General features: G+C 34.1%; 1 protein-coding gene across 4 annotated transcripts; it reads right to left on the bottom strand.

Moving 5' to 3' along the window:
• Positions 1–2,871: 2,871 nt before the first annotated feature.
• On the bottom strand, positions 2,872–12,652 carry LOC114315908 (uncharacterized). Of its 4 annotated transcripts, none has more exons than XM_028262545.2 (10): positions 12,226–12,652; positions 11,466–11,554; positions 11,194–11,308; positions 9,942–9,978; positions 9,756–9,825; positions 9,428–9,532; positions 6,640–6,790; positions 6,430–6,512; positions 3,320–3,413; positions 2,872–3,213 (listed from the first exon to the last, which is right to left on the bottom strand). In XM_028262545.2, exons 2-10 carry the CDS (start codon positions 11,494–11,496, stop codon positions 3,126–3,128), a joined length of 774 nt encoding a protein of 257 aa, XP_028118346.2. In that variant the 5' UTR covers positions 11,497–11,554; positions 12,226–12,652; the 3' UTR covers positions 2,872–3,125. The 4 variants fall into 4 exon arrangements, with proteins under 4 accessions (XP_028118346.2, XP_028118345.2, XP_028118347.2 ...); XM_028262544.2 differs by lacking the exon at positions 12,226–12,652 and adding an exon at positions 11,807–12,131; XM_028262546.2 differs by lacking the exon at positions 12,226–12,652 and adding an exon at positions 11,797–12,078.
• Between the last annotated feature and the right edge of the window lie 349 nt (positions 12,653–13,001).

The following is a 13,001-nucleotide window of genomic DNA, read 5'->3' on the forward strand; positions in this document are numbered from 1 at the left end:
GAGTTACCAAACTCTTAATAAGCTTACAATTGAGTTGTTAGGGTACTACAAATTACAAGGGTACTCTTAGTAAGCTTACCTATGTGAGTGTAGGAGGTGGTGCCGCTTCCTATGAGTCCAAGAGCTTGAGCCTAGAGTGCTCATGAAACAGGATATAGACACAAGGCCAATCTACGTGTCGGTTTGTTTGAATACTTGAGGTAACTTGTACTGTGCGTGAGACATGTCCAATTAGTCGTATAAGATTACTAGTTCAAAGACAAGTCTATTATGTCATCCTGACTAACTTTGAGATGTCTTCACTAAGTGAATGATTGAAATCGTAAGATATCTTCACCTATGCATAAGGCTGCCAAGTGAACCAGGAGTTATCAACTGGCATTTTGAAAATGGTGGGGGAATGTTGGGGAATTTTCAAAATGGTTTTTAAAATTTATAGTTTAGTTTTGGGTGTTTTCAAAACCTTTCATGCTTTTTTTTGGAAAGCACGAAATAAGTTTGGGGCTTTGTCCCACATCGGAAAGAGAAGAAAACATGGAGCACTTAATAAAGTGTTACATGGAATATTCTTTTGAATATGGAATTGTGAGGTGAAAGCTAGTATGTATGCATTCACACCGCAAGGATGATGCTTCGCACCATCCGTACACGCGCACGTGGCGTAGGCAGTGGGCTGTGTGGCGTTTGATGGCGCACTTTGCACTTTGCCCTGTGTGGAGTTTGATGGCGCACTTTACACTTTGCTCGAACGCATTAGCGCAAGGCGCCATGAGGGTGCTTTCATATTTGCATCGGACAGGTTAGAGCGATGACGTGGATCCAACATAGCATGGGTGACGTGGAATGCAGTTAGCTTCACGTGGCAGTGATGTGGCGTCCGTTGGCTGTGAGTCAACCAACCGATCGAACGGTTGTATGTTCGATCTGGAGTGATTTGATCATAGTTGTTGATTGAAGATGTGTGCGATCGTACGAATGAGCTGGCACCCGATCATGATCAAGTGTGATTAGTCAAGGCATCTATTCAGTGTGAGAATGATCTACATCGTAGATCGTCGATCCAACGGTCAGATCTGATCGGACGCGATCAAGGGACACGACCATTCGATCAGGTGCATCAAGGCCTATAAATAGGTTGCGAAATCAGCCATTTCATTCCATCCAAAAAAAAATCAGAAGCATTCTTGCAATTCTCTCTCCCTCTCCCTCTTGATTTTGAGTTTTCGATCAAGAGTTTCTTAAGCAAATTTATGCTTTTCTTATTTGTAATCAAGTTCTACATATTTGATTATCAGTGTCTTGGTTTTCTTGATTATATCAAGAGTATTTTGATTTATTGTCGTCAGTGCAGATGTCGATAGACTTGATCTTTTGATCAGGTTTCATTATATCCTGGAGACAAATTTGTTGTAACCCCCTGCACACCTTTTGGTGTATGCAAATATTATTTTTAGGAAAGCAATTAAGTAACGCGACTTGAAGCATCATATTTCTGTTCTACATAGACAACTTCATCGCCAAGTTTTGAAGACCCGAATACCACCAATTGAAGAATTCAAGACGAATTGTTCCAACAGTGATAATGCATTTCTTTTTCTGTGAGATCATTAGGGCTGCCAGCTTGGCCATTGTTGCTCTCTTGTTCGAGATTTGTTGTAGCGATGATGCATGTGATAGTCATTAACATGTAAAAAACATGGCCTTACTCACCTGAGTACCGTTTAGTTGAAGATTTATTGATCCATTTGATTAAACAAAAGCATAAACCTCTGCTTGCTTTTCCTTGGAGTGATTTTGTGGTTTTGATATGTTTTTATATGCTTGAATTGTTTTTGAATGGTCTGTTTTATTAGCGCAGGAGAATGGTCGAAGTCCAAAATTAACATAATATAGGAGCTCATTTCAAGCATTGGGTGATGTTAAAAGTATATTTTTGATGTTTTTTGGATGAAGTTTTAAGTGAAAATATGTGTTTTGGATTTCTTTTTGAAGTATCAGAAAACCCCTCAAATTCATCGACCAGAGCTTGTAAGCAGCATTCAAGCCAAAACCCATTCTTAAACCAAGAAATAATAGATGTCAAAGATGTTATGGTTACTCAAAATCAAACTTTTGGCTGTTATTGTGAAATAGAGTTCTAATGGCATGTCAAAGGGTTTTCAAAAAATAATATTAAAATTTGTGCCAAATTTGTACAGGTTTGATGTCAAAATTTTGACTAGAGCTTGTCCCTTGCTCTTTTACCAATGACATTTTCATTTGACTTTCTGTAAAAAGAACATATAATAGATTTTCAGTGCATTATCAGAGCAATATTGTTAAAATTAGACATTTTCGCACTATAATATTACTAAAATTAAGATCATTGAAGATGCTCTAATGCCTCTAATACGTTGATAATGTTGGGCTGAGCTATGACCCTCCATCAATTTATGCCTGACCAAAGCTCAGCAATAGACCAGAAACTGTAAGCCTGAACTCATTCCAGTCAATAGAACCGATGAAATGAGTAGAATGAAACCGAACCTTTTCTTCTACTGAATTTAAGATTCTAGTATGATCCAAATTGAGATTCTAATAACTATGGATCCATCTATTCAGTTATTCCAATTCTCAGCCCAAGAAGATTCATAATTTTTTTTGTTTTGTTTTTCCCCAGATCCATTTGAAAACTACCCATGCTACCATATCTAAGATATGCAATAATTTAAAGTAGGTGAAAAATGGAACAAGGGACGACACAATGAAATACAAGATTTATAGAAATGCACTTCCAAAATATATCCATGGCTCAACTATCACTACTAAGGAAAGGGAGAAATAAAAGAAAATTATTTGAAAAATAAAAAATGAGAAACAACTCCATACCCAAAACAAATAAAAGACAAATGATTTTATTAGTAACAAACATTGATTTCAAAAAACAAAAGCGAGCCATAGAGAATTTTTATTTTAGGAAAGACGAGACTGAGAGGGAATAACAGATTGAACGATGCAAGTATACCATATATACCCCATGCCAATATCTAAACTAAGTCGCCCTTCTAGTCGCTATGGATTTTTTTTTTTATTTTTCTTCTTCATGTATACCCCGTACCAAGCTTCCTCACTGACATTTTCCATTATTATGACCGTGACCCGTCAAGCCCCAACCACGCGGTCAGCCAGTTACAAACTTCATCTGTCTCTTCAGGAGTGGTGTAATGACCGAGCCTGCATTGTAAAAGCAAAACATTCAACAAATTGATATTGATAACACACCAACATACCAGACCTCAATGAAGCCAAAAAAGACCAAAAAAAAAAAGGAATTAAATACCCATTGTATGATCTGAATGTCAGATTGCGAAATCCAGCCGAGCTTAATGTTTGTGCAGAATTCTCCCCGTGATTGTATGCGACTACTTCATCACCTGAAACAAAAAATGACATGAACTACAACTTTCTAAAGATATTTCTATTTTGTGTTGACTGTTGATCAAGTCACCACTTAAATAAGAGTGCAAATTGACATATTATAAAATACAAAAGATGTGGCAAAGGATACAAAACCACCAACAATTTTTCGAGAATTAGTTGGAGAAGAACATGCTGCGTATTATTTTCCTAACAATGTTTCATTCATTCATTGTTGAGAGTTTTGACAGTGCTTCTACCAACCACATTAGAGATGTTGCTTGAATTATATCACTTCGTATTTCCAATTTTTCTAGACAACACCAATTTGACAAAATACTCAGATATGCTCCACTAATATTACTGCAAAATTACATTGATATGAATCTCTTTACATAAATAAGCTACAAGTTAAAGTTATTTGGAAACATATTTGAAACCTGTTGTATCTGAAAATTCCTCTGAATCCTCCTTTCAGCAGATAAGCCATTCAAGTCTCACAAGTTGTAATTTATTTATTTAATTTCCAACAAGGGCAAATAAGTCTGTCTAACTTATTTAATTTCCTGTCCCCAAGAGGCATACTGAACGGATGTGGAAACTATGGAAGTAATGACCTATAAAAGCGAATTTGGCAATCTATCATAAATTGAAGTTTTCCCAAGCTTTAGAGCATCTCCAATGGGAGCTGCTATATCAGTTGCCAAAGCTAAAAAATGACAGGAATGGCAAAGAGTTGTCTCCAACGGTCTGCTATTTCACTTGCCAAAGATGGCAGATGCCATATGTGTTCTCAAATTTGGCAACCGAAATAGCAGATGCCAAGCTTGCCAGATCAGCAAAAATCAACACGAATTTGGCACCAAATTCGGTTAAAAACAACAGAATTAATCCAGTAGGGAACCCATACCAGATTAAGAAAAAAAATTGATTGGAGGTGAACAAAAATTGGAGATCCGATTTTAAATTGAATTAAACAACATACCAGATTGAATTAAATTGAACAAAAATTGAATTAAACAACACGAATTTGGATGAACAAAAATTGATCAAAAAAAATAATTAAGAAAATTTGAAAAAAAAAAAATACCACATTTAAATATGTAGTGAAGATCCGGTTTGAATGGATCCACAATTTTGAGTTTCAAAAATCGCGATCACCTCAGATCCACATCAACAACCAGAAATCAAAACATATATATATATATATATATATATGAGTATGTATATAGATAGAGATCGTACCAGAGACACAGAGTTTGAAGATCGGAGGTGAACATTGAGAGGGAGACAGAGTGAAACCAGAGAGAGGGGGTTCCGATCATGGAGGAGAAGAGGTTCCGATCATGGAGGAGAAGAGGGAGTGGTTTGAGAAGAGGGAGAGAGAGTGAGAGACTGGAAGGGAGGGAGAGTGAGAGACTGAGAGAGGGTGGATCATTCTAGATGTCTGGGTTTGTTTGGTTTGTTTAATGGGAGACAGAGTGAGAAGAGCCGTGTATGGCTCTGTTTGGATCATTCTAGAGTGGATCATTCTAGTGTAATAAAGAGCCGTTGGGCTCTGTTTGGTTTGTTTAACACAGAAAAAAAAAAAATTAAAAATTATTTTTTACAACAGCTCTTTCAAAATTTAAATTTTTTTTTTTCCAAATTATTATTTTTTTTTAATTTTTTATATTTGTCTAGTTGGGAATAATATAAATATATATATTTTTTAACAAACAGGTAAAAAAATGTCACAAAAGACAAAAAATAAATAAAAATAAAATCACAAAAAAATTTATATCCAAATAATACCTACAAATTTGGAAGGAAAATTGGTTGAGATTTGTTAAAATAACGAATAACCATTGGAGCACCATTGCTATAATTTGACAAAATAACACTATTCATTGCCAAATTATAGCAATGGCAATAGCATATGGTTGGAGATGCTCTTAGCAACGAGGCAATAGCAAAATCACTTACTATATGAGACAGTTTAATCTAAGAGGGATGTTTCCCCAGGATTGGTGACAGATGTAAGATTTGGGGCTTAACACGTCTCCGGTAGGGAACTCGATGTCTTACAAGCTCCATAGTGCCTTCTAAATGTGATATTTCCAACAATATTTCTCACAACTCAACTGATTGGAGGCCTTCTGAATACTGATAAATCAAATAGCCTCTAAACCTCAAAATCTAAATGAATCCACACCCAAAAAAATGTGAAGACCACCTATACTTGTTATACTTGTTGAATTAAAACCATATACAAGCTATGTAGACACACATGGCAAGGCTAACAGCAAGCGAGATATAGGTTAAGAAACATAAGTGTTAGTTTCAAGAAATATTGAAGTGGTGATTTATTCTCATATGGCAGAAATTATCATATGGGTCCGGAACACCACATGGTTGTGTCTGACCAATGGTATTTTATGATTTCTCCATAGTTTCCCTATTTTTTGGGGGGATATGTAAGTACATAGATAGCCCCCTACTATTGGGCAGGTTAAATTGGATGAATTTATGATCGACTAGAATTAAGAGAAGAGGTCTATACAATTCAAATACACAAAGATGAATACGGCTTTAGAAGGATGTCAAGATGAGCATTAAAACAAGGAATGATAATTTCCATAACGAGCATGTCCAAGGGAAATTGGTCACATAGTGTGTGTATGCACACGCACTGCTCACATAATGTAAGAGTGTGGAAATTGGTCGTTTTGCATTGTTAGATGAGACAAAACAAAAACAGTGAAATCATCAATATAACCCTCAATAATGTAGAGACTAACTATATTACAAATTTTTCTGACATGATATCCAAAAAAATTGTATGTATTTCTAGTAAATCAAACACAACGGACAAAAGTTTGTTATGGCCAATGCTAAAGTAAAAACAAAAGACAACATTTTGCATCCAAAATATTATGAAAACCACTTCAAAGTTCATTTCCATGACTTTAGTGCAAGAATAAAGTGAGTACCAACATGAACCAAAATTTGGAATATAAATATTAAATACAGCATACATATATGTAAAAATACCTAAGCCATGACAGAGCAAAACGGGCAAGGATGCTGCACGCCTTGCCGCATCATTTGACCCTTCCAACCGGTTCTTCAAAGTCCTAGAAAACAAATAAGTAATAGCTGCTGAGTTGAATAAATTGCTTAACCACAGAATAGATAAAAATAAAATCAGAGAGAGCGAGAGAGAGAGATGAAATGCTCAATCATAAAGGACCAAAGCCAAACCTTGAACATGGAAGCCAGCCGCTGAGACCAACAATTGCACTTAGGTGGACCGGGTATGGGCTTCCATTCCCGTATTGTCGAAAAACATGGCATGTAGCAGAGTATAGGGCAGTTGCAGCACCCATACTAAAGCCCCCAACACCTAATTTTACTGTACAACAATGATAGGATATTAGATGTTATGGAGCAGTTGCAATATCTCTACAAGACAACAGCCAATTGTGCATCTTAGACATACACATCCTGGCAGAGGTTAATTAATGGTTCACAGGAATGCTTTATATCAATATGAGGGTAAAGATTTAACAATAGAACAGAAAAGAATAAAATTAAATTATCATGTGTTGAATCTCAGGTTTCTAGAAGTCAGCGAGGCCCAATGTTGTCATTGTGGTGAAATTACTACTTATTGTTGGTTTTGTTATTAATCTTCACAAACTATGTTGACTGACTGATATCCACTATAAATTTAGTTATATTTCAAAAACCGCAAGTAAAAATAAATAGGAGAATGTAGGACTATGAAGCACGGATACTTCTAGAAGGAAATCGTATCCGTATCCATATCCGATACACTCACATATATGTATCCGATACTTGTAAATTAATTTTCTATAATTTTGAGAAGTATCGGATATGTCTTGGAAAATCTAGATCATGTTTTGGAACTATTATGAAATTGATATTGTAATGATTTTTGCATAGCATTAGAACATAATTGTTTCGATAAATACAAGAATAATTTTTCAGTACTATGCTTTCTTTTTAGAGTAAAGGAAAATAGTGAAATCAAAGTACTACCTACCTTTTTTTGTAATTCATCGAATTGACGTATATTTAATGTGTCATCTGTGTGTCCCATATCCATATCAATACTTTAAAGAAAGTAAGGATAAATAAGAAAACATAATGATACTAAAATCATATTTCAACAAGTAAACAAATAAATAAGCTTGCATACAATACTTTTGCATGTAACACTTTCAAGTATGAAAGAGAAAAGCACGAGGGTAATATAAACAATTTATACTCATTAAAAAAATAAATAAATAAAACAAACTATTACCTCTTAAACTAATACTTAATTCCTAAAGAATGGTTTCTCCATGTCTTTGAGCTTGTATATGATAATACTAAACATTATAAACAAATAAAAAAAAAATTACGGCATATTATGACCGTACCCTATCCTATTTTTTTAGGTTTTGTTATATCGTTGTATCCATATCACATCGCGTCTATATCCCATATCAGTGATTCATAGATATAGGAACAAGTTAACAGGGATAATAACAAAATATGACATTAGAGTAAAAGGGTAAAAGGGGAAACAATTGTGAGTTTACTTTGCAATAGGTACTCTCGATACAAAAGTTAGAAGAACGAACCCATAAAGAAGAGAGAGAAAAAAATATTGCAAAATCGTTTCATCTATTGCTGAACCCATTTCTTAATAGCTTAAGCTTTGAGATAATAAGCTTAAAAGCTTAAGCTTTTGGAACAATTGGTGATTTAACATTAAAAAGTAAAGTTAAGTTTGGTTTAGTTTGGTTTTTAGAAACTTGTTTCAAATTTATTTTTTTTAAATTAAAAATTAATTTAGTGAAAGAAATAAAAAAACACGCATCATTTTTATATAATTTTATAGTTTAGGAGGCCAAAAATAATTTTAAAAATATTTTTTTGGTATTTATTTTTATCAAATTAGTTTCCATTGTTTCAAAAAAAATTCTGAAATTTTTTTCGGAGAAACAAACCAAACAAGCCATGTTTCAATTTTGTAATCCGAATCAAAAAAATTAAAAATTGTAGCATTTATGTCTAATGCCTAAAACATGTGGTCAAAGCTATGTTACATGGAGTCTTCCACTTACCCTACACGTACCCAATTTAGACACTTGAATCCTCTAATTTTATATTATGTATGAAGAAAAGATGCTCATTTTTTCTACTAAAGAAACTTTTCTAACTTCTCACACATATGGGTGATATAAATTCCATATTTTCCTAAATCTCATTTAATTTGAAGTAAATTTCTAAATAATTTACAACATCTTACCTAAGAGTATTATACGACGATATGCAATATATGTAGGTGTTTAAGGAGTATCCCCATACCCATATCCAACTTTTGGATGCTTATCCAATATCTTAGTATTTTGGTTTAGGAATATCTAAAACTTGGACACACACCCACACCCACACCCAATACTCATATCTGAGTCCATGTAACATAGGATCAAAGCATCAAACAAATCCATGCAATAGGAATTCAAGAACAATGCCTAATATATTACCGAGCAAACATGAATGTCTTAGTTGAGGGAGAATGTCCAACATCCCACAAATTCAAGCCAATGTATTGTGCTTTACATAGATTTCAGTAACATGTGAGTTTTTTCACCAATGAAAAATTTTATTACCTTGTAACCATCTAAGAAAAGGATAAATAAATAACTTCGGCATCCATGACAACAAACCCCATAAGTTTTCCATACCGGAAGCATAGCTTTATACTTCATAATTGCAAAATAAACATGACAAGCTAACAGATTTGTTGGTCTATTAGAAAGAAATCAAGAGGGGCTGGAACATAAAGAAATAAAAGGATTTGAACTTCTCAATCTTGATAGAAAGAGAGAAAGAAGCAGAATCACTCAGCAGAGGTCAATAAAACCTTCATAATGGTTAGATTTAGTTTTTCTCTTTTCAAGCATTAAACTCCTCAATCTTATATTAACTTCTTTTATTGTGTGTGTGCTCAGAAAACTACCAAAGGAAAACCTACTATCAGGGGGCTCTGTTGACAAGAGATTTGCAACATGTACAGCTGAAGCATCTAATCCCTCCCAATCATCAGGTGAATCTTCTGAAATATCTCCTACATCAAACCCTGATGTGAAGAAAGTCAGTACTTTATCTTCATTCATATTCAAACACAAGAAGAGAAAAAAGGACCTTAACATTGAATTGGTGAGATGGAAATATAGATAATACAACTGATTACATTTGAATTAGGTCTGAATAACTAGTAAAACTTATAGCAACCTTAGTTTTTTTAAGTGGTTTTGAACTACAAGGAAATATGGCAGGCTTTCAAAGCAATAAAAACTTACAAGCAGTGCAAGGAAATCCACCAAATACAGCTACTGGTCGAGTAGGAGCAGTTGGACAGATCCACTTAATCTGCATCGAAGGTTTTAATAGCAAAAGATGCTATAGTCACTAAAAACCAATAATCAAAAGGGAGACCAATGTTACATGAGCTGCTAAATGACTAAAATTAAATACTTATCACTTACATTAGGAAGAGGAAGAGTTTCCAAGAGCTGGGACCAGCTGAAAAACAAATCAACAAATAAGTAAATGAACACTATGTTGACCACCTTGTCTAATCATTTGGGTGCTTAACTAAACAAAAAAGAAAAAAATGAGAAAGCAATTGCAACCCTAGTTGTGAACACTCCTCAAAAATTATGAAGACCCTTATAATATAATGCAAGAAACATCTACTGAAATCATGTCAGAATGAGAAAGCAATTGCAACCCTAGTTGTGAACACTCCTCAAGAATTACGAAGCCCCTTATAATATAATGCAAGAAACATCCACGGAAATCATGTCAGATTGTCAGTCTAACAAGCTTTGGGACCACCCTCAAAGCTGAGAACAGGCCTTTCCAATAATGGCAAAAAAACATAAAGTATGCTAACAGATATGCCAGGATAGTGCATGAGTATGAGCACATTAAACCTCTGGTCAATCTGATCGCCTCATAATATTTTAGAAAAACTAGTTATTTTTTTATAAACCTTAAACTAGTTTTGATAGATAAGTTGAAAGCATTACCAGGGTAGTGCACAAGTGGTCCCCCAATTGATGCATAACACCTTAGAATCAAGAAAGGGGATAAAGAGAAAAAGACAACCAAGAATATTTTGTTTAGTTCACGGTGTTATTTCTCTCTTCCATCAAATCAATCAAGAATGAGAATATTCTAGAATGGCCTAGAGTTCAAGAAGTTAATTTAATATCAAACTCCATAAGAACAGGACAAGAATTTGACATCTTCTTGTACACTTCTTTCTGTTTTATTGAAACAAAACTAGTTTAATATTTTCATCAAACTATAGACTTATGGTCATATCATATGCTTTAGGTCTCCATTGCTATTAAGAACCTAGCAGAACTTCTCAGAAAGGAAAGAAATCCAGATTCAGAAATGGATCATAATGCTGATTGGTAGCACCACACAATCCCTGATTCCACAGTCTCATATCACAAACTATAGATCAAAGTGTGAGAATATGAGTGTTCTAACACTCATATTCTCACACAAAGCACATCAACAAAAACTATATTCAAGCCAAATAATGAATCTTTGACTTATTATATATGTGGTCTCAAAAATAAAGCTAAATATGAATTTGGTAACAATTTCCAAATTCAAGTTTCAACAAATAAAATTTGTATTAAAATCATCTCAGTTTAGAACAGAACCATAGAAACATTAATGGCAGAGGGGACAATGGCAATGCAAGACGAGCATTATTACCTTGATCCCTTATCACCAAGGCCATGTAGCCAAACTATAGTAGCTTGGTGCTTCCCTTTAGGCCTGACCACATGGGTTCTTCCAAACTCAAATGTCCTTTGAGAAGTTCTACTACCTGAAACATTGCAGAAACAAAGTTCAAAACACATTATGCCGCTTAACGGAGAACCAGCTAGGTAGAGTCTGAAGAATTACTATGAATTGATAGACATTCACATTCCATATATAACCAGATAAAATAAGAATATATACTGACGGGGAAAAATACTAACCAGAACCTCCACTGGTGCTACCAAAGCTCATCTTACTGCGCAAATAATTACACTATCCAGTCCCTTGTGGCAATGATAAAGAAAAGGTGCTGCAATGAATAAAACCAAACTTGAGCAAGTCTATTTATACCCACTTTGGAGTGTCAAAATGGAATATGACCCAAGAATCGGCATCAGCTACGCTTAGTGTAAACCAGTTAAACACTAGCTGAAACTGCCTAAAAGTCAATAAGAAAGAAAAAGACACCCAAGAAAAGGAAAGATAAAGAAAGGAAATCTTTATGAGCAAAGAATCCACAACACACAAAAGCACATCAGTGCAAAAATTAACCATGAGCCACCTAAATCTAGAAGGTCACTGGTTCGCGCCGCACATTGAGAGAATATATTCTTGTAAACAATGGCGAAAGAAAAGCAACTCAACTACAACAACCCAAGAATATTTCCACAATAAACAAAGAACCATCCCATCTTTCAGACCCAATACCCATTTATAATGTAAAACATTTGCACATATGTGTGTGTTTGTTTGTAAATAAAACTTTTCCTTTATTTTTTTTCTTTGGGTTTCATTTGATATACAAGGGATGAATAATGAATAACCATAAACCACGAATCTAGAAGCTCAAAGGGTTTAGCAGATATAGTAAAGATCTGATCTAAATGGGGGTAAAAAAAATATATATATATATATATATATATATATATTGATGAATTGAGAGGTGAGAAAGGGAGGTGGGGTTTTAGCTTTTGAACCAACCTGGAGGGTAGGGTGTTCAATGGTAGAGCAAATCCAAAAGCATAAGGGCTTTTCACTTTACTCTCTCTTCCTCTGCACATATACCACCTTTTCTTTCCTACTTTTTTTTTTTAATCTCTCTTTTTCTCTCTCTCTCTCAAAGCTTTGGTTTTTTTTTTTATTATGCCCAGTACACCTTAACATAGCATTACAAGTTAAACTGAAACTGTCGAATTTTTACTTAAATAATAAAAAATTTAAACGCTACTTAGTAAATGGAAAAATAATCTCCCATATCAACAACTAAGGATGGTCTTGTAGTTCCAAGCTTTGGTTTTGTTAGTTAATTCACTGGTCCAGGCACACGGACGGAGAGAGAAGCAGGAAAGGTGGGGGACACTATCAAAACTGGTCATTTTCTTAAAACTATTTTATGTGACGAAAATGCACTTCATGTAGATATTTTCCACAAGTTTTAGCCCAATAATTTTAGGAAGGGTGTGTGTGTGGGGTACTGTTTGGACAATTTAAGGGTTAAATTATAAATTGAATAGTAGATTAACAAATTATGGTTTGACATAGATTAACAGGTTGAAGAATATTCTAATCAATTATTAAATATTTATATAATATATAATGCTAATTTATGTAAGAGTTTTTATATATATAACACAAACTAATTTTACATAATACGTTTAATATAAATAACTATTAATTTGTAACAAATTTCATATCTTAAATTTCTCGCACACTCATTTTTACTTTGATATTTTATTAGAGATTCAAAATTATATATG

Source organism: Camellia sinensis, chromosome 13, assembly GCF_055761805.1.
Source record: "Camellia sinensis isolate YWXY chromosome 13, ASM5576180v1, whole genome shotgun sequence".
Classification (NCBI taxonomy): domain Eukaryota; kingdom Viridiplantae; phylum Streptophyta; class Magnoliopsida; order Ericales; family Theaceae; genus Camellia; species Camellia sinensis.